General features: G+C 35.0%; 1 protein-coding gene and 1 long non-coding RNA gene across 3 annotated transcripts; both read left to right on the plus strand.

The window, feature by feature from the left end:
- The first annotated feature begins 1,364 nt into the window (after positions 1–1,364).
- Positions 1,365–14,006, plus strand: LOC115968865. Its single transcript, XR_004086816.1, has 2 exons — positions 1,365–1,713; positions 13,661–14,006. It is a non-coding gene; the product is annotated as an uncharacterized LOC115968865 (long non-coding RNA).
- A 5,771-nt stretch (positions 14,007–19,777) lies between these two features.
- On the plus strand, positions 19,778–25,693 carry LOC115969118 (putative disease resistance protein At1g50180). Of its 2 annotated transcripts, none has more exons than XM_031088687.1 (3): positions 19,778–21,015; positions 22,174–23,870; positions 25,328–25,693. In XM_031088687.1, exons 1-2 carry the CDS (start codon positions 19,986–19,988, stop codon positions 23,850–23,852), a joined length of 2,709 nt encoding a protein of 902 aa, XP_030944547.1. In that variant the 5' UTR covers positions 19,778–19,985; the 3' UTR covers positions 23,853–23,870; positions 25,328–25,693. The 2 variants fall into 2 exon arrangements, with proteins under 2 accessions (XP_030944547.1, XP_030944549.1); XM_031088689.1 differs by lacking the exon at positions 25,328–25,693 and adding an exon at positions 24,049–24,127.
- Positions 25,694–25,858: the final 165 nt, after the last annotated feature.

Consider the following 25,858-nt stretch of genomic DNA (forward strand, 5'->3'; position numbering starts at 1 on the left):
TTTTATTATTTTAGTTGTTGATGTTGTGGTTCTTGTTGTTCAAGGAAAAAAATGGTATTATTTTGTTTGTTGTTGGCTTTCCAGATTGTGTGACCAAAACTAAAACTAATGTGGAGAAGTTTGGAAAGAGAATGATTGGATATTGTGGGGGTTTACCGTTGGCAATCATTGTACTTGGAGGTCTTTTGGCAGCAAAGCAAACACAAGATGAGTGGGGCGATGTGCTTGGACGTATTGAATCATACCATCATGTAGAACAAAACTTACGAGTCAACAAGGTTTTAGCTTTAAGTTATTATGATTTACCTTGCCACTTGAAACCATGCTTTCTATATCTAGGCCATTTCCCAGAGGATTTTGAGATACCTACAAGAAAATTGATTCGAATGTTGATGGGAGAAGGTTTTATATCACAAATTCAGCACGAAAGAGAAAGAGAGGATACAATGGATGATGTGGGAGACCGATATTTAAGAGAGTTAGTGCAGAGGTGCATGGTTCTGGTGGGGAAAAGTGGCTTACATGGAAGGATTAAAACTTGTCGAATGCATGATCTTATGTGGGATTTTTGTGTATCAAAAGCCCAAGAGGAAAATTTTCTCCATTTCACCAATATTCTTTCCATGAAACAATGTGAAGTGCAAATCGGTAAAGTTCGAAGACTTGCTATCATTCCGAAATCTGGTGATAATTACATCGAGGGAGTTAAATTCAAAGAATATCCTTACCTCAGGTCTCTTTTCCACTTTATGCCTAGTCAAAATTATTCTCAATTTAAAGAGTCCTGTTTCAAGAAATTCAAGTTGGTTAGAGTCTTATATTTGGAAAATTTTAACAAAGACAACAAAAAATTACCTAAAGACATTGGATGTCTCATCCACTTGAGATATTTATCTCTCAAAGATAGCAATATAAATAAGGTGCCATCATCTATTGGCAATTTGAGGTGCTTGGAGACAATAGATTTGCGGATCCACTCGGACGACTCATATGAACCGATAGTGCCAAATGTGTTTAAGTATATGAAACAATTGAAGCATCTTTATTTACCCTACGTTTATAGGGTACGTTTTGAGTTGGAACTAAGTAATCTAGTTATTTGCAATCATTGGTGAGTGTTGATCCCAAAACCATCCAAATTCCCACATGGTTCAAACTTAGCCGTCTTCAACTTCTTAAAGTGAGGATTAATAAACAGGCCCAAGATGCAACACAAATACTACAAATACTAATATCAAGGTGTCCACATTTAGAAAAGCTAAATATATTTAAACCCATAAAGAAGCTTCCAGAAGCTCACCAATTCTCTCCATATCTATTTAAGTTGATTTTATGGGGGACTAACCTTGAGGCAGACCCAATGGCAACGTTAGAGAAGTTGCCCAACTTAAAACTCCTCCGCCTTTTTGGCAGCTTCTTTCAAATGAAGAATATGGCTTGTTCTGAAAGAGGATTTCTTGTACTTCAAACTCTTGTCATTGGTTTTTGTGACAACTTAGAGCAGTGGAGGGTGGAGGAAGGAGCCATGCCAAGTCTCAGCCATTTGACAATTGATAGCTGCCAAAGCTTGAAGACTATTCCAGATGAATTGAGGTTCATCACAACCCTCAAGGAATTGGAGATCAAACACATGCCAAAGTCATTCAAAGATAGACTTCATGAAGGAGGACCCGATTTTTACAAAGTCCAACATGTGCAGAGAATGGTAATCAGGTTCAGTAATGAATTCTTGCATATTTGATAAACTGTGGCGGTCTCTTGATTTTTGCCACTGTTATTAACAATTTGTTCTTTCTTTTCTCCCATTTTTTTGGGGTCTTTCAACTTTCTTTTCATTCCTACAGCATGAATATATATTGGTTGGTGTCAGTTATACAATTTGAAGAATATGATCGCACAAACTCATTAAATATATTCTCTGATGCCTATGTGTAGTGATGTAGAGAATTGTTTGTTTGGTGATGGTACTCTGCCTTGTGATATTTTGTTGGCTGGTTTGTTTTTGCATTAGTGTTTGCTTTCTTGTTCCGCTTTGCTGGCTTTGCTATGATTGCACTCTTTGTTGATGTATTCTGTTGAATAAAAGAAAACCAATGTATCATTGGAGGAGAAAAATAATACTTTCAGTTATGTTTATATCACAACATTTTAGATGTATATTGTTTATAGTGAAGCCAGTTCAGTCTGTCATTATGTTAAGCAATAGCACAGTATCATATTGATCTGGTATTATCAATTAGCGTGGATGAAAATTGTTGCTTTTTTCATATCAATATAGTAACTAAAACACTAGTTATGCTAGATGGAACTTTTATTCCTTTTAGATTTTTTGCCATGATTGGAACTCTATAAATTCAACATGATACATAATCAGAGTAGTAATTAAGAAGCAATTTGCTTGTTCTTAATAGTAATTTAAATAGTTCTAGTTGAATAGTGTTAGGTAAATATGAGTTGTAAAATGCTTATTGTATACTAGAAGATGAGTTTCTTATTTAGTTATACTATTGTGATTAGTGGGGAATCATAGCCTTTGATTTTGTAGGATATTTGGTTTTGAAAATTTTATATCAAGAGTAGTATTAAATGATTATTTATGTTCTCCATTTCTCAGTATACCCATAATTAATGTTTTAGGTGAGCCTTGAGTTGATAACCATATGGGAGTTTAATTTCTTTACAAACATTTTAGTATTTTCAATTTGGACAACTCAGCTTAGTTTCACTCTAACCTCAACGATTGTAAAACTTTCTTTGCCTCCATTGGCAATGAGAAAAATGCTAGATTTTACCTGATGGCAGGTATTTTTGGATTATAAAGGTCCCACAAGATTGTACATGGGGCTACAAAGCTGTCCTAAAACTTAGAAGTGAGGTTAGGAGTTTCATAGTGTTTGAAGTTGGGGATGGTAGGAGGTTTTCTTATGATATGATAATTAGGATCCTGTTAGGATCCTTTTCATGGAGTATAGCTTTAGGATTATCCATGGTGCAACAACTAAATCTGAGGCAAAGGTGGATTCTGTTCTGAAGAACAAATAAGGGTTTGGAAACCTGCAAGGTTCAAAGAATTAATCACCATACAATGCCAGTTGTGTTTGGTTGAGATTAAAGATGAAGATAAAGCTAAGTGGTCTGTGACTAGATCAGGTTGGTTGCTCTTGTGCAGCCATTTGCAATGAACATAATGCTAAGGTAGATGAGGTGGGGTGGTGGAGACTGTGGTGGTTTAACCTTACTATCCCCTGGTTCTGTTTATTAGTTGATTAGGAGTCAAAACAAACTGACAACTAGAGAAAGATTTGCTTAGCGGGATTATACTGGTGGCTGTTTGTGTGAGTTTTGAGAGTAGAGATCATATTTTCTTAGAATGTTCTTTTGCCAAGAAAATTTGAGACACTATCAATATGCACTGCATAGTTTAGAGGCTAAGTGCAACTGGCATGATTTAATGAGCTAGGGCATTATCAAGGGAGAAGCCTGAGATTATCCATTTGTAAGCTTGCCCATCGGGCCAATGTATATTAGGTTTGGTCTTGGAGAAATGCCATTAAACATAATGGGTTAGTGTGGCTTGAAGAGCAGATTTTGAGAAGAACTTAGAAGGATATTAGAGGTTTATAGGAATCTTAAACAAATTCCAAATATAATTTTTGAACAATACTCTCTACTATAAATGTTTTTGTTATTCCAAATATTTGTGTGTTGCTGATGTTTAGGAGGTGTTTTGTTTTGGTGTGAAAGTTTCTGTAATTTGTTATTGCCTGAGTTTCTGTTGTGTTAATTTGTAAGAATCTAGTCTCTTGGGATAAGGTTTGGGATTTAATAGCCTCTGTTGTATTCTTTAGCCTTGGGTTCACTGTCCCCAGTTTCTGTAGTTTGCCTAGCTATTGTCTATTTTGTTCTCTATTAATAGTATCCTTCACTAATTCATCCAAAAATAAAAATAAAAAATAAAAAAACTAAGATTAGCTACATTATTTAGTCATTCTTAATATAATTTTTTTAAAATTATAAATTTACATTCTCAAATTGTTGAAATTTTAGGTGTCATGTTTGCTGTTAATGTCCTGTGAACTATTGTGTTCTTCAATCTTCTTCTGCATCTATCTTATTGAGCAACAAAAAAAACCTGTCAGCATTCCTTGCTCCTAGACTTATATTGGTTGCCTCTATATGGCCATAATGGTTGTTTGTGTTTTGTTCATTTATCTTTTTCATATTTCTGTAAACCTCTAGGCATAAGACTCAATGTTGATTGAAATTCAGTTTTTTATTTTTATTTTTTAAAAAAAAAATTAAGAAAAAAGAACTTCACAATATCATTTACAAGGAGTAAAAATTGAATTGCAATTTATACACTTATTTATTAGGTTTTGAACTCACAACTTACCTCTCCATTATATTACAAGAAAATTCTTTTCCACTTCATCTTGTGGTGGTATCTTATTTTGCCACTTTTATTAACGGTTTCTTCTTTCCTTTTCTCCCCTTTTTTGGGGTCTTTCTATTTTTTTTTTTTCCAGGTCCTTCTACTTTCTTTTCATTCCTACAGCATAAATATAGTTCCAAATTTTACTTTAATGAGTTCATGTCTATGGTATATTTCATTTTTGATGTTTTGGGCTTAATCATTCTCCTTCGGGTTTTTTTTTTTTTTTTTTTTTTTTTTTTGCAAATGAGATCATTTATGTTCTACAACTAGTACAGGTTGGTGTCAATTATACAATTTGAAGGATATGATTGCACAAGCTCATTAAACATATTCTCTGATGTGTGTTGTTTATCTCACAGCATTTTAGATGTGTATTGTTTATAGTGAAGCTAGTTCAGTCTGTCCATGTGTTAAGCAGTAGCACTGTATCTTATTGAACTAGGAATATCAATTAGCATGGGTAGAAATTGCTGATAGATAATCAGAACACTATAAATTCAACATCATACATAATAAAAGTAACCATTAAGCAGGAATTTGGTTGTTCTTGATAATAATTTATATAGTTCTAATTGAATATATTCTTAGGTGAATATGAGTTGTAAAATACTTCTTGTAAACTAGAAGATGTGGTTCTTATACTATTGTGATTAGTGGGGAATCATAGCTGTAAGGTTGAATTTAATCAACCATGTGTTGGCTTTATTCCATGACAAATTTGCTTGTAATATAGCACTTAGAAACCTTGTATTTAGGTGGGAATCATGTAAGGGTAGTGTGTGAGAGAGTGTGAAGAAATGCTCAAGACAGTGCAGTGAAGCAGAGACTCGCGGCTAAGACTCGCGGGTGGCTCGCGACTTGCAAGCCGTCAAAAGCTGCTCACGTGCAGAGCATGCAGGGGAGCTGAACAGTCATGCCACCTGGAGCACTACACGACAAAAATCCAGACTGGCCATTAAGTTAGCTCGCGACTTGAACTCGCGACTCAGTCAAGTCGCGAGGTCAAGTCGCCAGCCAGCCCTGTTTTTGGAAAAACTGACTCTTCGTATTCCATTCTCACACCAGTATAAATACCCCTCATTCCCACAAGATATGTGTGGCTATTCAGAAAGAAAAACCCTAAGAGAGGTTTCTTCAAAACACCCACCTAATTAGAGAGAGCTACTCATTCTTAGAGAGAAACCTTTGTAGTCTTTTCTCATTCCCTCTCTCATTGTCATACCTATTGAGAGGAGATTTCTATCCAAACACTACCCACACCAATTTAGAGTGTTGAGTGTTTTTAGAGTTTTGGGAAGCATTGGATGATGCCAAGGATGGCGGATGCTACGGTCTAGTAGCGGAATCCGGTAAGCTAGAAAAGAAAAAGGTTCGGCGCAACCTCGTTGGAGCAAGAAGCTTGGAGGGCTTAGGTGCACTGGGTAGATTAGGCTTGGAGGGTCTATTGCTGTCCATGTATCCCAACTGTATTTTCTAGTCGATTGTTTACCGCTTGGAGGGCGGCGAAGAGGTTTTACGCCGAGGGCTTCGGTTTCCTCTTCGATAACACATCGTGTGTTGTCCTTGTGTTTGTATCTCTCTTCCCTCTATCTTTGCCTTCTTAATTATCTGCTGTGGATTAATTTTGTTTTGGCTTAGATAGTTTTTAACTAATTTCATATTATAGCATATGTTAAGTTTCCGCACACTTGTTGTTTGACATATTGCTTGAATTGGTTAAGTTGTTTTTTGGGGGTCTAATCGTTCAAAGGTGTTTTTACACGTTTTTGAACTTTCATTTGGTATCAGAGCGGGTACACTTGTTGTGGTTTAAATACCTAAGTGTGATCCTTGACCCCTTGTGTTTATTTGCCATGGATTGTGCTTTGTATGACTCTTTGCATGATTTGGTTGGTGATGAATGTAACATGCCACGTGTTTGTGAAAATGCCTCTTTGAGTGTTAATCCTCATAAGTGTGATGACATGTTATTTGAATCTATGGGTGTTGTTGACAAACTCTTGAAGAAAAATGCTAAGAAGTTTCAAAAGAATTTGAGTAAGTTATTTTGTGAAAAGGATGATTTGATTGCTAAGCTTAATGAATCCAACAAATTGATTGAGAAATATAAAAAACTTGCTGAAATTTCTCTTGAAAAACTGAAAGAGTTTGAATGTTTGAATATGGACTTGGATGCTAAACTTGTTTTGTCTAACAAACTTGTTGATGAGTTAAAATGTGAAAATGAATCTCATAAGATGCATGCCAAGTGTTTGATTGTTGAACCTATTGCTAAAAAGGATGATAATATTTGTTGCAATCATGTTGTGGTACCCGATTTTGTGCCTAGTGTGTGTTCTACCTTAAAGGACAAATCGGTGTACATTCCTCCACATAAAAGAAATCAAAAGGTGGAGAGAAAGGCTGTTAAGTCAAAGCCTTCGTTTAGGTCTCAACCTAAGGTTTTGAATGGATCTAAGTTTGTTCCAACTTGCCACCACTGCGGTGTGATTGGTCATATAAGACCTCAATGTCATAAGTTGAAGAGGGAACAAAACCATGTTGCTAGATCCCTTCCCAAAAAGCCTAGTGGACCTAAACACATTGTTTGTCACCATTGTGGTGCCTTTGGTCATCTAAGACCTCAATGCTCTAAGTTTCATGCTTTTAAAAGAATCAAAAGAAAAGAGAAACTTAAGCTTTTTGGAAGTGCTAAAAAGAGTAAACCGGTTTTGAGTGAAAATAGCATGTTGTTAAAGAAAATGTTTAATGCTCTTAACTCCTTGTCTATGTGCATCTCCGGTTCTCATTCTTCCAACCCTTGTCTCACTTCTCTTGAGACACTCATTCCAAAAAATCATTCCGTTTGGATGAGGAAGGGTTCCTATGGTTGAGTTTTTGCTCTTTTGGTCCTTGATCTAATTCTTTCGATCTTTGTAGGACCCTTCATGCATTATATTTCATATCTTCATGCATTTTGTGCATCTTGCATTTATCTATATGCATTGTTTTTTTTTATCTTACTTTTATATTTCAGTTTTGTGTGAGTAAAAAAAAAAATCCAAAACCACATAAAAAGTGAAAAATTCAAAAAGTTTGATTATATATGTTTGAGCACATATCACATGTGAGTTTGGCCTTGTACCTTTGTACAAATGGCTTTGTGCATTTACGAGCTTAGCTTGTTATTTTTGCACTTATATCTTTGTGGGAAAAATCTTGACATCTTTGTGTGATTGTTGTAAATCGATCTTCAAGCCTGTCATGAATGATTAGTCAATAGTCATGTTGGTTTTGATACATGCGTAGACTTGTGCTTATATCTCTTCCCACTCTTTTATTTTTATTGCTTAAAGAGCTCAATAAATGTAAATCTTAAAATGAAAAGAGATAATGAGCTGCAAAAGCCGTCGCATATACTAGTATTCGACTAGGAAAAAGGGAAAGCGACTTATATGAAAATGTATGATGCCTAAAAAGCCAAAGGCTTGTTCATCAAATTGAAATATCACAAATTTCAGGCATCAATCTCAAAATGAGATGTTTTGATTCAAAATGATCAAATGTTATGAATTGTAAAGAAGCCAAATGAAAAGCTTCAATCTTATGTAATCATTTTCTTGTGGGAGGTCATATATGTTCATTTCTATAATTGAGATAGACCACTTGACTTAGTACTAGTTGTGTATGACTTGATTGAATTGATCATTGAAGCTTCACTCTAGACTAAGGACTATTCCACATTTGATACACACACACAACACACATGCCTAATGTTCAATGAATGTCTTATTCATTTGTTAGATTGTACTTGTCTAAATGTGATGTGTGTGTGCTCAATCTTGTATGGATTAATCCAAAAAGATTTTTGATCATTTTATATGTTTTTGGAAGTGATTTTTATCACTTTTTGTGTTTATGTTTAGTGCTTACTTTGTTTTTCAATATTGAAACATGTTCTGAATTGAAAAACAGGTGTCAGAGTTTTTCGCGGCTCAGCTGGCGACTCGCCAGTCGCGAAACCCCAGTCGCGAGTTCATCCAGAAGCTTTTGGCGGCTCACTCGCGACTCGCGAAAATTTTCGCGACTAAAACTCGCGGCTTGCGGCTGAAACTCGCGGCTCGCAGCTTGCTCGCGACTAAAACTCGCGACTCGCCCAGTCGCGAATCGCCCAGAAACAGCTTTTTAATGGGCTTTTTGTGGGAAACTTGTTTTAAACCTCTCCCATCCTCTCTAAAACCCCTCTTTCAATATTTTTACATCAAAACCCAACAAATTTGAATGGTTTTTCATTCCATTAACATTTCTAAGGTAATTAGAAATTCTTTTCATTATTTTTGATCCTTGGATTATGTTTTGGAGAGTTTTGTGCTCTTGGTTGGGATTTTTATCATTGGGGTTGGGAAAACTTAATTTTTGTCAAATTTCTTTATGGGATTGGTTTCTTTTGTTGATATGCATTGGATGTTGGCCCCTTGTGGCAGAAAGAACATGTATTAAGGGTGGATTTCTTGATGTTCATGCATTGTTTCACATTATTGTTCATAGTGTGCATGCTAGGTGTTTGATAAAATGCCTCTTAGACATTTTCTCGCTTGTTTGGACTCCGATGAGTACCAAACTTTGGGGTTTCTTATGTTTCCTCATTAGGAACATGTTTGGTTCATTAGTTGTGTATTTTGCACACTTTGCCCCTCATGTGCATTGGTCATGCATTGCACTTAGCCACCTCTTGCACACACCTTTGCTACCCTTGTCATGCATTGGTCTTTACTTTATTTCTTCATCCTAGCATGTCATGGTTACCTTATGCTTTGTAGCATGTTACTTTGTATTAGGTTTGAGTTTCATTTTCTCATTCATCTTGCACCCCTCATGCATCATTATCATTGTTTGTTCATTCATCTCTTGCCCTCTTTTCTCTTTGACCCTTTGTCTATTCCTGACAAAAAGGGGGAGAGTATACTCTAAAGAGTATATCGGAGTGTTTTGTCATTTCTATATGACTCTTGTTATGACTCTTGTGCACATCCTTAGGGGGAGAAATTCTATTTCTCGTGCACATTTGTAGGGGGAGAGATTTTCCATAGTGGAGATGCATATACCAAGGGGGAGAAGACATTGTGTTATCTTGAAAACTTTGTTCTGTTTGTTTTCTTGTTGGCTTTATGGTGCTTTAAGTTATGCTTTATTGTTCTCATTGCATCATGTTTGTGCTTTGGACATGCATTTATCCCTATGCTATTGTGCTTCTTTGAATGTATGTTCGTACGATCATTTGCTTTGCTATGTGATCATTGTAGTCATTTCTATATGACTGTTTTGGTGTATGATTAAGTTGCTCACATGTTTTACATCATGTTTACTTGATCGCAATTTACTTGTTACATTATACTTGTCCTTTTATTACTTGCTTTACCTTGAGGGTCTAATGTGTTTTGTGCAAGTGTTTCAGGTTACAAGTATATATGTTCTAAGTGCATCACAGCTTCTCATCATTTTGAAGGGAAGAAACTTTAAGCACTTTTAGTTTATATTGTTTAAGTTTTTATTCAATATAATGTGCTTTGTACCCATGTTGCTTTTGTAAGCTTTTAGGGTTTGATATTATTTATTTGTAGGCTTTATGGTATGTACCTTGCTTAATGCAGCCTTTATGCTATGTTGAAATCAGTACTTTAATCTAAATGTTCTGCATTTTGGTTTATGTACTGTCACTCTTGTGCCCTTGTAGGATTGTTCCTAGATGCGTATACCTTGTGTATTATGCATTGGTTGAGTGTTGAACATACAAGTGTCTTGCCTTGTGCTTGTCAACTTGTATGTCCTTGTGTTCATTCCAAGTGTGAATGAGCACTGTGATCACTACCTTGTGGTATTCACTTGGTTGATCAAGCCATGGTTTGTTTCTTAACTTCATCTATGCTTGATCACATATTGTCTGCTTCATATGCATTTCATGCTTTTCTGCATACAATGATCATGGTGTATTGTTGTGTTTCAGGAGATTTATGTTCATATGATTCAAGAGCTGCACAGTTTTTAGATTTAGGCGTGAGTGAGTTTTGCCATTGTTCCCAAATTCACGTTTAAGTCTAGAGTCTGTTTTAGGGTGTTTTGTCATGGAATAGCCAAAGGGGGAGATTGTAAGGTTGAATTTAATCAACCATGTGTTGGCTTTATTCCATGACAAATTTTCTTGTAATATAGCACTTAGAAACCTTGTATTTAGGTGGGAATCATGTAAGGGTAGTGTGTGAGAGAGTGTGAAGAAATGCTCAAGACAGTGCAGTGAAGCAGAGACTCGCGGCTAGGACTCGCGGGTGGCTCGCGGCTTGCAAGCCGCCAAAAGTTGCTCACGTGTAGAGCATGCAGGGGAGCTGAATAGTCACACCACCTGGAGCACTACACGACAAAAATCCAGACTAGCTATTAAGTTAGCTCGCGACTTGAACTCGCGACTCAGTCAAGTCGCGAGGTCAAGTCGCCAACCAGCCCTATTTTTGGAAAAACTGACTCTTCGTATTCCATTCTCACACCAGTATAAATACCCCTCATTCCCACAAGATATGTATGGCTATTCAGAAAGAAAAACTCTAAGAGAGGTTTCTTCAAAACACCCACCTAATTAGAGAGAGCTACTCATTCTTAGAGAGAAACCTTTGTAGTCTCTTCTCATTCCCTCTCTCATTGTCATACCTATTGAGAGGAGATTTCTATCCAAACACTACCCACACCAATTTAGAGTGTTGAGTGTTTTTGGAGTTTTGGGAAGCATTGGATGATGCCAAGGATGGCGGATGCTACGGTCTAGTAGCGGAATCCGGTAAGCTAGAAAAGAAAAAGGTTCGGCGCAACCTCGTTGGAGCAAGAAGCTTGGAGGGCTTAGGTGCACTGGGTAGATTAGGCTTGGAGGATCTATTGCTGTCCATGTATCCCAACTGTATTTTCTAGTGGATTGTTTACCGCTTGGAGGGCGGCGGAGAGGTTTTACGCCGAGGGCTTCGGTTTCCTCTTCGATAACACATCGTGTGTTGTCCTTGTGTTTGCATCTCTCTTCCCTCTATCTTTGCCTTCTTAATTATCTGCTGTGGATTAATTTTGTTTTGGCTTAGATAGTTTTTAACCAATTTCATATTATAGCATATGTTAAGTTTCCGCACACTTGTTGTTTGACATATTGCTTGAATTGGTTAAGTTGTTTTTTGGGGGTCTAATCGTTCAAAGGTGTTTTTACACGTTTTTGAACTTTCAATAGCCATTGCATGTGTAGTACAGAGTGGTATCAGTTGATTATTTATGTTTTCAATTTCTCAATATACCCATAATTAATGTTTTGGGCAAGCCTTGAGTTGATAACCATATTGGAGTTCTATTTCTTTGCAAACATTTAGTGTTTATAACTTTCCAAGAGCCTTGTAACTCAACTAGCTGGCACCTCCCTAGTGTGTCCATGACATCTAGAGTTCAAATCCCCCTTCCCCTGTTGTAACTATCGAATTATCATTTTGGTGTTTATAACTTGAACAGCTCAGCAGTAGTTGCCCTTCAACCTCAATGATTGTAGAACTTTCTATGCCTTAATTGGCAATGAGAGGAGTACTAGATTTTATCTCATGGTAGGTATTTTTGGACTATAAAGGTCCCACGAGATTGTACATGGGGCTGCAGAGTAGTCCTAAAACTTAGAGGTGAGGTTAGGAGGTTCATAAAGTTTGATGTGGGGGATGGTAGAAGGTTTTCTCATGACATGATAATTGGGATCCTATTAGAATCCTTTTCATGAAGTATAGCTTTAGGATTATCCTGATGCAGCAACTAAATCTGAGGCAAACGGGGATTCTGTTTTGAAGAACAAAACAAGGGTTTGGAAACCTGCAAGGTTTGAAGAATTAATCACCACACATAGCCAGTTGTATTTGGTTGAACTTAAAGATGAAAATAAAGCTAGGTGCTCTGCAACTAGATCAAGCTTATGCTCTTGTGCAGCCATTTGCAATGAACATAAAGCTAAGGCAGATGTGGTGGAATGGTGGAGACTGGTGGTTTAATATTGCTATCCCCTGGTTCCCTTTATTGGTTGATTAGGAATAAAAAAAAAAAAATTGACAACTAGAAAGAGATTAGCTCAGTGGGGCTATACTGGTGGCCGCTTGTATGTATTTTGAGAGTAGTGAGCATTTTTCTTAGAATTTTCTTTTGCTATGAGAATCTGGGACACTGTCACTAGGCACTGCTTAGTTTTAGAGGCTAAGTGCAAGTGGCATGATCTAATGAGCTAGGGCATTACCAACTTGAGAATGAAAAGCCTGAGATCATCTATTTTTAAGCTTGCTTTGTGGGCTGCTGTGTATTATATTTGGTCTTAGAGAAATGCCATGATACATAACAGGTCAGTGTGGTTTGAAGAGCAAATTCGTAAAAGAATTAAGAAGGATGTAAGAGGTAGATTAGAGCCCAAAACTAAATTCCAAATATCATTTCTGAACAATATTCTTTGCCATATATTCTTTTGCTATTCCAAATATCCATATTCTTTTGCTATTCCAAATATCCATGTTCTATTATGGTCAATGTCCTATGAACTTATTGGGGTCATCTATATTCATTTGCATCAATCTTTTCCCATTAGGACTCTTTGCTCCTATATTTCTCATGGTGCCCTGTAGGGCCTTTGTGTATTGCTTTTACTGTTTGTGCATGTTTTGCTTTGTTTTGCTTCTGCATTATAAGTTAAAACCTATTTGTTAAAATTTTGTCTCTACATATGTCTTCTTAGAATAGGTTTCCAAAGAGAGATCAAGGGAGTAAAGACTTAAGACTTCCTGCCACAACACTTGAACAAATAAATTCTTCATGTTTGTTCATTTACATTGAATGATTGGAACCCATAGAAAAGGAATTTTTCCCTGATAATATTTAGCAAAATGAAGCTGTTATCTATTCTTTTCTTGAAATTTCACACTTATTTACAAGCAAATTCTCTTGTGGTGGTATCTTAATTTTTGCCACTATTATTAACAATTTCTTCTTTTCATTTTCTCACCTTTTTTGGGGTCTTTTTATTTATATCTTTCTTTTTTGGTACTTGTACTTTCATTTCAATCCTACCGCATAAATATATTGGTTGATAGTGTAAATATAGTTCTAAATGTTACATTAATGAGTTCATGTCTGCATAATATTTCATTTTAATTTGTTTTTTGATGTTTTGGGCTTAATCATTCTCCTTTGGTTTTTTTCCAGGTGAAATCATCTATGGTCTGCAACTGGTACGGGTTGGTGTTAGTTATACAATTTGAATGATATGATTGCCGAGACTTATAAAACACATTCTCTGATGCTTATGTGTTGTGATGTAAAGAACTGTTTGTTTGGTGATGGCACTCTACACTGTGATATTTTGTTGGCTGGTTTGTTTTTGCATTAGTGTATTTGTTTTAGTGTTGCTTTCTTGTTCCGCTTTGTTGGCTTTGCTATGATTGCACTCTGTGTTGATGTATTTTGTTGAATAGAAAGAAAACCAATGTATCATTGGAGGAGAAACATAATTCTTCATTTAATATGGGATTCCTCATATTTCTTTGAGTAATGTTTATCTTACAGCATTTTAGATGTATATAGTTTATAGCGAAGCTAGTTCAGTCTTTCATTGTGTTAAGCAATAGCACTTTATCTTATTGATTTGGGAATATCAATTAGCATGGATAAAAAGCACTACCTTTTCTGTATCAATTTAGTAACTAAAACACTAGTTACGTGCAATTGAGAAATAAATTCATGATATTTAGATGGAACTTCAATTCCTATTTGATTTTATGCCATAATTGGAACTTTATAAATTCAACATCATACATAATCAAATTAATAATTAAGAAGCAATTTGGTTGTTCTTAACAGTTATTTCAATAGTTCTAGTTGAACAAAGTGTTGGGTAAATATGAGCTGTAAAATGCTTATTGTAAACTAGAAGATGAGGTTTTTATATAGTTATACTATTGTGATTAGTGGGGAATCATAGCCATTGCATTTGTAGAATATATATATATATATATATATTTTTTTTTTTGAAAAGATTATGTCAAAAGATTATTTATGTTTTCCATTCTTAGTATACCCATAATTAATGTTTTAGGCAAGCCTTGAGTTGATAACCATATGGGAGTTTTATTTTTTTACAAAAATTTTAGAATTTATAACTTGAACAGCCCTGCATGGTTTCACTTCAATCTCAAGGATTGTTGAACTTTCTATGCCTGTATTGGCACTGAAAGGAGTGTTAGATTTTACCTCATGGCAAGTATTTTTGGACTATAAAGGTTCCACAAGATTGTAAATGGGGCAACAGAGCTATCCCAAAACTTATAAGTGTGGTTGGGAGGTTAATAAAGTTTGATTTTGGGGATGGTAGAAGGTTTTCTTATAACATGATAATTGGAATCCTACTAGGATCCTTTTCATAAAGTATACCTTTAGGATTATCCATAGTGCAGAAACTAAATTTGAGGCAAAGATGGATTTTGTTTTGAAGAACATAAATTAGGGTTTGGAAACCTGCAAGGCAACAAATTAATCACCATACAATGCCAGATGTGTTTGGTTGAGCTTAAAGATGATAAAGCTAGGTGGTCTGCGACTAGTTCAAGCTGGCTGCTCTTGTGCAGCCATTTGCAAAGAACATAAAGCTAAGGTAGATGAGGTGGGATGGTGGAGACTATGGTGGTTTAACCTTGCTATCTCCTGGTTGCCTTTATTGGTTGATTAGGGAAAAAAAAAAAAAAAAAAAAAAAACTAACTAGTAGAGAAATTTGAAAATTTTGGAACAAAGATGTACTTGTATTCAACATTCAACTATAAAGAAACTGTAAATTAGAATGGAAAAATATTCTAACAAAAGAGAGGTTTGAAAATTTTGTATCTTAGAATCATTGTACGTTTTTAGATCCCTTAAAACACAACCAGATTAACCTAGTCAATTAGCCAAGTGATTACTTAGTCAAATTATTCCAATCTAGGTTAACACAAAGATTTCATATCATTGTAAAGTGCGGAAAATAAATAACACAACAATATGATAACATAGGAAAACTAAACCGGTAAAAAACTTGGGAAGGATTTAACCTAACTATCCTTAAGGTAAAACAGATCCACTATAAAAGAATTGAAGTTTACACAATAACGACTTAGACCACTAACATCCTATTACTACCTCGAGTAGAAAACTTACTACCACGATCATATGATAGCTTCGAGTCTACGAATTACTTCTTTCTTGGATTCACAGCAAGCACAAGCACTCCCGCTTGTATATCTTTAAGCTCTTTATGCAGCAACCGAACTGATCATCAAGTTCTTGATATAATCTTGATTCTTGATAACCCTAAGTATATGTGAAGGCAAACACCTTGAGATCTTACAAGGGATTCACATACACAGCATAAACAACAACTATAAAACGTGGCTAGGGTTTTTCCTTTTATATTTAAAGCAAAATATAAAACCCTACACGTCAAACGGGCTTAGACTTGATCGATTGAGTCTAATTTTCGATCGATCGAGCCTTGCAGAAAGTCAATAGTAATTTTATGCAATTACTCGATTCCAACTTTACAAACAAATACTTTGAGCAAGTCTAAAACAAGACTAAACATTTTGATTATGGTTTGCCAACATTATATAATGAAGTTCTAATACATTTAAATCTAAAGTCTTAGAACCTAATAAACTCAATTCCAACTTTACAAACAAATACTTTGAGCAAGTCTAAAACAAGACTAAACGTTTTGATCATGGTTTGCCAACATTACATAATGAAGTTCTAATACATTTAAATCTAAAGTCTTAGAATCTAACAATCATTATTGATGTTTTAAAGGAATTAATTAGTTTAAATTTCTCTGAAAAATCTAAATCTTGTTCCTTGATGAAAATAAGATTTCTAGTTAATTAATCTTCCCATTTTGAATTAGAATTTTTTAACTGTGATGTCAAGTTTGATGAAAAAGGGAACTCGCACCACCATAGAGACACCCAACCATTATTCTTATAATTCATGATATTGTTAAAATCCAAATTTATTCAGTTATGCTCCTGCTTCATCAATCATGTTCTCTCTTTAATTTGTTTACTAAAGAATAAAAAAATTGGCCCTGCTGTATGCATATGCAAAAAAGTAGACAGTGTGCGTGGACTGCCGTGTTTCCTTCTGTTGTGCTCACTAAAGAATAAAAAAATGTTAAGGTATGCACTGTGCAAAGATGCTCCTATATGGGTAATTTCACCAATGACCTCGACACTACAAAATCTGAAGATCATGGACTAGTTCAAATTAAAGAAATGGAACAAATGAAAAATAATAATTTTTTGTCTAGATGAAAAACTCTTGCCAGATCACTTTGTGGGTAACCTTTACCTACAAATAATGCAAGTTTATGCAGTGTCTTGGTGCTAGAATGATTTAGTTTTCTTTAGTGTTTTTTGTATTAGGGCATGTAGCTCTCCACTAAGTTAATTAAAACTACCAAATAATGAAATCAGCAGGCAGCTGCTCTGGCTAGTAAGATTTCCAAGCTAGTCAGAAAAATCCCGAATGTAGAGACTTGACTAGTTTAAGAAGACATGAGATGGAGATGGTTGAAATTCAAAATTTAAAGCATTTATACAACTAAAAAAGAGATTGTTGCGACTATTTTAACATTCTTTTACACTTTGGACCCAATACCTACCTCAATGCTTATAATGTACTGAACAGGGGACTTTATCAACAATAAGACTCCTAGTGCACTCATGTGTTCATATTCTTATCACAATAATGAATTATAAGTTCTATAATTAAAAATTAAAGCATTCACAAAAAAAAAAAAAAAAAAAAAATACAACTAAATGAGATTGTTCATCTAGGATTCCTTGATAATGAAGATTCATCTGTGTACCTCTTCTAAAACATGTGATTTTGATTATATGTTGTAGCTTGGAACATCTTCCATTTTCCATGCGTCCACCAGGATAGGTTGCCTTTGAATGGTTTTCTGTTGAGACACAATTACATTTCCATTCACTGAAAAATATCATAGTTCAATTGGAATTGCTTCAACTTCACATGCTATTGATTAATTACTAGCTTCAGCTTCACATTGACCGGAAACCATTATTTGTTTATGCAGCTCTTGTTGTTGTGACAAAGATGAACTTTTTAGTATTGTAATTATTAGGGGCTTGTTAGCCATTGCTTTTGAATGAATGAAACACAAAATTTATTTAGTGAGAGTAGTATCAAACGATAATTCATCTTTTTAATTAGTGGCTGTGATTAATGAGTGTTACTAGAGCTAAAGATCTCACACCCCCCACCCCTCTTATCTCTAAATATACCTATAGTTGGCATTACTGCAAACATTGAATTAAAAACTGTGGGGGAGTTTAATTTTCTTTCCAAAAATTCAACATACAGACACATTGTTTAACAGTGTTTTGATACTTGGGGAGCTCTGCATTAGTTGTATTTCAACGAGCATTGCTTCTTCATCCAAACGATGTAGAACTTCCAATGCCCCTTATATTGATAGGAGTGCTTCATTTCTACTCTCATGACAGTAGTTGTATAGAATTTAAATCTCTTTTTTGCTTCCATTAGTATCTCATATTTCTTCTGCATAATCCAGGTATACATTTCCTTTATTCTCAGATTAACAATATCATCCAGTAATATTTTTGAATTATAAGGTCACATTGTCAAATTGTTGACATTGCAAGACAGGTTATGTTTACTATCATTGTCCTGTGAACTTAATGGGGTCTGCCATATTCATTTGTATCTATCTTATTGAGGCACCAAAATGCTGTTAGGACTCCTGGCTCCTATACTTCTCATGGTACCCTTCAGAGCCTTTATGTATTACACTGACTGTTTGCGCATGTATTGCTTCTGTCTCTCTTTCAGAATCCGTAAACTTGGTTTTGCTTATGTATTGAGTCATAATTTATTTGTAAGAATTTTGCCTCCACAGATGTCTCCATCTTAATATGGATTGCAAGTAGAGATCAAGGGGGGAAAGACTTCAGATTGCCTCCCACAACAGTTAATTAATGAATTCTTAAGGTTTGTTCATTTACACTGAACGGTGGGACTCCATAGAGAAGGGATTATATATGACAGGCTACCTATAAATATTTATCACCTCCAGGCCCAAATGTCCAAGTCATTCTTTATCTTGTAAAGATGTTGCCTTTTTCTGCTTGTATCTTCATCTTAATCCCAAACAGCCAAATATTTGTATACAAGGCTTTGCCTCACCTTAATTGTAGGAAGCCAATTGTGTGCAATGCTATATCTCACCCACTGATTTGGAAGACGTGTTGGAATATGAGAACTCTTGAAAAAGAGAAAAGTTTTCAGAATGGTTTATTGAAATTGATTTGAATTAGAGTGCATAATTTCAGGCTTTCAGCTAAGCCAGCTATGCCAAAGCTACAAGTCGTTTGAAGTTGTCTTTGTTATCTTTGTTAAACTACAAGTAGTTTGTTATTTGGGTTGTTAGTTTGTTAGAAATTTTCCCGCTCTGATTCTTTTATATAAGAGCAGAGATGTATCTATTATTCATTATGCAATATACAGAAGAATTTTCAATATAGTTAAATTAGATGGAGAAAATCTCTGGTAAATATTTGGATATCAGAAACTTATGGGGAAACTCCCTAAGGCTCACAATGGCTCACAATCTAATATTGTGTACATGGTCAACATAAAGTCAGTTTATGCATTCCTTGACAAAGCTATACAATCTATACTAAATTGCACATTACACAACCAATGGCAAGAGGACTTTGTGAACTAAACTGGCCAAAATATCATATTATATTACAAATGCTAATTCTTCTCAAATATATATATACATATAAATGCAAAGAACAAACTCACCTAGAACTTAAAAGAGAATTGAGAGAAAATCGGATTCTATTGACACTAATGAATTTGTTCAAGGGCCATTTAAAGTAGCCTTATTAATTTAACTCACTAGCTGTTACAATTCCTAAACTTAATAACAATAAACTACCTCTACAACTAATCAAAGCTGTACACGTTACCTTCTTCAGTCAAAAAAAAAAAAAAAAAAAGCTGTACACGTTTTACAGAAATCACGTGCTAAACAGGCGTGTAAATCAGCACTCCGGGATTCTAAAGATTGTCGCCAATACAAACGGTGCACATTGATGATTAGTGAGTCAGTATATAATTAATAAAGATTGAAATTTCCTTATTAGCTGTATGTCACTATGAAAAGATGAATAATTGTGGCCAGCTAGCATCATTCACGTTTTCCACACGTCACAAAAGTCCAAAGCACTCTTTCTTTGGCACTGGCATTGAATTGACACAAAATTGTCAGATTGCAAGATGAAGAAAACACAAAAGCCAAAAGGTAGAGCAAAACTACAAATTTTTGAGTTTTAAGTAGAGTATGTCCGAAATGGGAAGGTTTGAGTGAAATTATACAAAGAGAGTGCAGATTCGTTGTGAGCAAATAAACATTCAAAGCTCCCATTCCATTCATCTTCTTTTCGGGGAAGTGAAATGGCCGAGGCGGTTGTTTCCGGTGTGGTGACAAGGATTGGTGACTTGCTCGTACAAGAAGGAAAATTCTTGGCCGGGGTGAGTAACCAAGTTGAGCTGCTACAAATTGAGCTCAAACTTATGCAAGGCTTATTAAAGGATGCAGATGCAAGGCAGAATGAGTCAGAGCTTGTAAGGCAGTGGGTTGCTGAAATAAGAGATCTTGCTTATGATGCAGATGATATCATTGCCACTCATGCCCACACAGTTGGATCCCGAAAGGGAGGAGGTGTACAAAAGGTTCTCGAGAGGTGCAGTCGCATCTTGGATGAAGGAATTACAGTGCACCAGGTTGGGTCAAAGATTGAAGATATCATGACAAAAATTTCTAACTTGAAAACAAGTTTTCAAGGCTATGGCATAAGAGAATCTATGATAAAAGGAGGTGGATCCAGTTCTTTTAATGAGAGTCAACGAGAGCAAAGGCAAACATTTTCTCATCTTGAACATGACGTTGTTGGGTTTGACGATGACTTGAATAAATTGGTGGAGTTTTTGCTTAAAGAAGGCGAAAACAGCAGAGTAGCTTCCATATGTGGTATGGGTGGTTTGGGAAAGACCACTCTTGCTAAGATGGTTTATAATTACCGCGAAGTCAAGCAACACTTTGATTGTCATGCTTGGGTATATATTTCACAACAATGTCAAAGAAGGCGTGTTTGGGAAGAAATTTTGATTAGCCTTCTGTCTAAAGATCAAAGGAATGAAATTCAAAAGTTGAAGGATGCAGAGATTGTTGAGAAACTTCGTCAAGTTCAATGCGAGAAAAAGTGTTTGGTGATTTTAGACGATATTTGGAACATTGAGGCCTGGAACAGTGTACGGGAAGCCTTCCTAGTGAGGAGTACTGGTAGCAAAATATTGCTTACCTCTCGTAATAAACAAGTGTGTTTGCATGTAGACCCCAGAAGTTTCCTTTGTGAATTGCAATGTCTAAATGAAGAACGGAGTTGGGAATTACTTGACAAGATAGCAATATCTTGGAGAGAAGGTACAACTAATATCTAATCCTGCTTTACTCTAATAATTTTTCTTTTTGGGTAATTATTTTAATGAATTTATCTCTCTTTTTTTCTTTTTTGTAAATAAGGAAAAGGTAACAGATGCCTTTAAAGATGTTACTAATCACTAAGCTGTATAATGCATGAAATATTTTAAGATCAAATGTTAATTAACATGTCTAGATTTAATTTCTCTAATTTCAATTATTGGAAAGCTGAATTATTCTACATATTTGGTAATAGATTCCTTTAAAGGTGTATTTTAAAGACTATCAGATATTTAATTATCAATTAGGAATGCACATTTTAATAAAAATAAGATACATTTTGTTTATAGGTTGGTTATACAGGGTTTTTTTTTTTTTGGTTGAGAAAAGTACAGGGAGATAGTTATTATGTATACCTTTTGTCAATTTGGAAAAAAAAAGAAAAAAAAAGAAAAAGAAAAAAAGAAGAAGAAGAGGAAATTGGATGAAATCTATAACCATTTTATCAAACTTCCCCTCAAATAGAATATTATCCTAAATAAGAGAGATTTTGTAATTTTTTTTTCTTTTTTTGAGAAGAGATAGAGTTTGTAATTGATACGTACATTGAAATACATAGTCAACTATTGTGTGAAACTCAAATTTCCACTCTCAAAACAAGTAAATATTAATCTAAATCTAAAAGCAAAATAAAGTGATAAAAGAGAGATGTCTTATGATTGAAAAAACAAATGCCAAAACATGCATAAACCAAAACAGATTTACCAAAACAGCAAAATGCATTAGTTCAAAATATGGTTAACTAATATTTGAAGACAAGAATAAAACATAGAGAAAGATTTCTCTAAATTTTAGCAAAAGTAAATTGCTGAATGTTTCCAAATTATTTAAATAAAATATTACCGCACATAAAACGAAATTAAAACTTGTGATTTAAATTAAATTCCATTTTAAATATTTTAACTAAATTTAAAATTGAGCAAGAGTTAAAAGCCATATATTAGTACAGTCCATACGCATGGAGAAAATTTCTTCAAGTGGTTATCTCTAGACTTTCAAGTCTTAAAATATAGTTGTATTTTATCATTTAGTTGCTGATGTTATGTTTCTCGTTGTTCAAGAAAAAAAATGATATTATTTTGTTTGTTGTTGGCTTTTTAGATTGTGTGACAAAAACTTACATGGAGAAGTTTGGAAAGGAAATGATTGGATATTGTGGGGGTTTGCCATTGGCCATCACTGTACTTGGAGGTCTTTTAGCAGCAAAGCAAACACAGGAAGAATGGGAGGATGTGCTTAGACATATCAAATCATACCTTCATGTAGAACAAAACTTAAGAGTCAACAAAGTTTTAGCTTTAAGCTATAATGATTTACCTTGTCACTTGAAACCATGCTTTCTATATTTAGGTCATTTTCCAGAGGATTTTGAGATACCGACGAAAGAATTGATTCGGATGTGGATGGGAGAAGGTTTTGTATCGGAAATTCAGCACAATAGAGGAAGAGAGGATACAATGGATGATGTGGGATACCGATATTTAAGGGAGCTAGTGCAAAGATGCATGGTTTTGGTGGGGAAAATGGGCTCACTTGGAAGGATTAAAACTTGTCGAATGCATGATCTTATGCGAGACTTTTGTGTATCAAAGGCCCAAGAGGAAAATTTTCTCCATATTACCAATATTCTTTCCTTGAAACGGCGTGAAGCGCAAAACGGTAAGGTTCGAAGACTTGCTATCATTTTGGAATCAAATGATTATTACATCACAGGAATTAAATTCAGTGAATATCCATACCTTAGGTCTCTTCTCTACCTTCTGCCTCTACCTTATGAAAATAATTGGATTCAAAGTTATTCTGATTTTAAAGAATCATGTTTCAAGAAATTCAAGTTGGTTAGAGTCTTACATCTGGAAAGTTTTCGAAAACGCGGCCGCAAATTATCTAAAGACATTGGATGTCTCATCCACTTGAGATATTTATCTCTCAAAAATAGCAATATAAATAAGGTGTCATCATCTATTGGCAATTTGAGGTGCCTGGAGACACTAGATTTGCGGATCTTCTCCAAATCGAGAGTGCCAAATGTGTTCAAGTATATGAAACAATTGAAACATCTTTATTTACCTTGGAGTTATAGGGTATGTTGTAAGTTGGAATTGGGTAATCTTAGTTATTTGCAAACATTGGTGAATGTTAAGCCCAAAACCATCCAAATTCCCACATGGTTCAAATTCAACCTTCTTCGGGTTCTTAAAGTGAGGAATAAAAAAGGAGCCCAAGATGCAATACAAATGCTAATATCAAGGTGTCCACTTATAGAAAAGCTACATCTATATAAACATTTAAAGAAGCTTCCAGAAGCTCACCAATTCTCTCCAAATCTAGCCAAGTTGACTTTATCAGGGACTAAACTTGAGGAAGACCCAATGGAAACGTTAGAGAAGTTACCCAACTTAAAAATCCTCTGCTTCCGTCATGCGATGGAGAAGACATCTAGACACACATACGTTGGATGTGCAACCTTTAATGGGAAGAATATGGTTTGTTCTGAAAGAGGATTTCCTCTGCTTCAATCTCTTCTCCTTTCTAACTTGTACGAATTAGAGGAGTGGAGGGTGGAGGAAGGAGCCATGCCCAGTCTCTGCCGTTTGGAAATTGAATTTTGCTGTCAATTGAAGATGGTACCTGATGGATTGAGGTTCATCACAACCCTCCAGCAATTGGAGATCAAAAAAATGTCAAAGTCATTCAAAGACAGGCTTAACGAAGGAGGACCAGATTTTGACAAAGTCAAACATGTGCCTTCCCTTGTATTTCAAAGATGTGACTACTGATAATCTTTACCTAACAAGGTATAGCAATGAATTTTTGCACTTGCATTTTTGATAAATTTTATGGTGCTTCTTTTCTTCTAAATCTTTCTCTCCAATTAATTCAATTTTATATATTGGTTGATGGTGTGAATATAGCTCTAAATCTTACATGTCTACAACATATTTCATTTTGATTAGTGTTTTTTTTTTTTTTTAGGTGAAATCGTCCATGGTCTGATATGCTTGCACAGATTCATCAAACATATTCTCCGATGCCTATGTGTAGTGATGTAAATAATTATGATATCTTCTTGGGTGTTTTTATTTTTATTTTTTTGCATTGTTTTGTATTTGTTTTAGTGTTGCTTTCCTGTTCTGGTTTTCTTCTTTGCTACACTCTTCGTGTATTCTGTTGAAAATAAAAAAACCTATGTATCATTCAAGTTATGTTTTATCTCAGTGCATTTTAGATGTATATTGTTTATAGTGAAGCTAGTTCAGAATATCCTTGTGTTAAGCAGTAACACTGTATCTTATTGAGCTGGGAATATGAATTAGCATTGGTGAAAATTGCTGCTTTTTCCATATCAATATATGGTAACTAAAACACTAAAATAAAAAATTATGCAGACAAATTATGTTAGATGGAACTTCTATTCCTTTTAGATTTTATGCCATAGTTGGAACTCTATATAAATTCAACATCATACATAATCAGAGTAATAATTAAGATGCAATTTGATTGAGTTGATAACCATATGGGAGTTTTATTTCTTTGCAAACATTTTAGAATTTATAACTTGGACAGCTCAACATAGTTTCACTTCACTTCAACCTCAAGGATTGTTGAACTTTCTATGCCTCCATTGGCACTGAGAGGAGTGCTAGATTTTACCTCATGGCAAAAAGTTTTGGACTATAAAGGTCCCACAAGATTGTAAATGGGGCCACAGAGCTGTCCTAAAATTTAGAAGTGAGGTTAGGAGGTTCATAAAGTTTGATGTTGGGGATGGTAGAAGGTTTTCTAATGACATGATAATTGGGATAGGTTAATTCAGTTTTGAAGAACAAAATATGGGTTTGGAAACCTGCATGTCCCAAAAAATTAATCACCATTCAATGCCTGTTGTGTTTGGTTGAGCTTAAAGATGGAGATAAAGCTAGATGGTCTGCGACTAGATCAGGATGGCTGCTCTTTTGCAGCCATCTACAATGAACATAAAGCTAAGGCTGATGAGGTGGGATGGTGGAGACTCTGGGGGTTTAACCTTGCTATCTCCTGGTTGCCTTTATTGGTTGATTAAAAATAAAAAACAAACTGACAATTAGTTTATTGGGTCATTCTATTTTCTTTTTATTCCTACTGCATAAATATATTGGTTGATGGTGTAAATACAGTTCTAAATGTTATTTTAATGAGTTCATGTTACAGTATATTTCATTTTAATTCGTTTTTGATGTTTTGGGCTTAATCATTCTCCCTTGGTTTTTTGCGGGTGAAATCATCCATGGTCTGCTACTGGTACGGGTTAGTGTCAGTTAAACAATTTCAAGGATATGATTGCACCGACTCATTAAACATATTCTCTGATGCCTATGTGTAGTGATGTAAAGAATTGTTTGTTTGGTGATGGTACTCTGCATTGTGATATTTTATTGGGCGGTTTGTTTGCATTAGTGTGTTTGTTTTAGTGTTTCTTTCTTGCTCCGCTTTGCTGCTCTGCTATGATTGCACTCTTTGTTCATGTATTATGTTGTATAAGAGAAACCAATGTATCATTGGAGGAGAAAAATAATTCTTCATTTAATGTGGGATTCCTCATATTTCTTCAAGTTATGCTTATCTCACAGCATTTTAGTTATTTGTTGTTTATAGTGAAGCTAGTTCAATCTGTCCTTGTGTTAAGCCGTAGCACTGTATCTTATTGAGCTAGGAATATCAATTAGCATGGATGGAAATCTCTGCTTTTTCCGTATCAATATAGTAACTAAAATATTAGTTATGTGCAATTGAGAAATAAACCATT

The sequence above is a fragment of the Quercus lobata genome, chromosome 11, assembly GCF_001633185.2.
Source record: "Quercus lobata isolate SW786 chromosome 11, ValleyOak3.0 Primary Assembly, whole genome shotgun sequence".
Taxonomy (NCBI): Eukaryota; Viridiplantae; Streptophyta; class Magnoliopsida; order Fagales; family Fagaceae; genus Quercus; species Quercus lobata.

What these genes read in the sequence shown, in the direction of transcription:
- LOC115969118 (XM_031088687.1), top strand. Translation starts at nt 19,986, where the DNA reads ATGGCCGAGGCGGTTGTTTCCGGTGTGGTGACAAGGATTGGTGACTTG. An exon ending in AGCAATATCTTGGAGAGAAG is followed by an intron (nt 21,016 to 22,173) that starts GTACAACTAATA and finishes TTGGCTTTTTAG; the next exon opens with ATTGTGTGACAAAAACTTAC.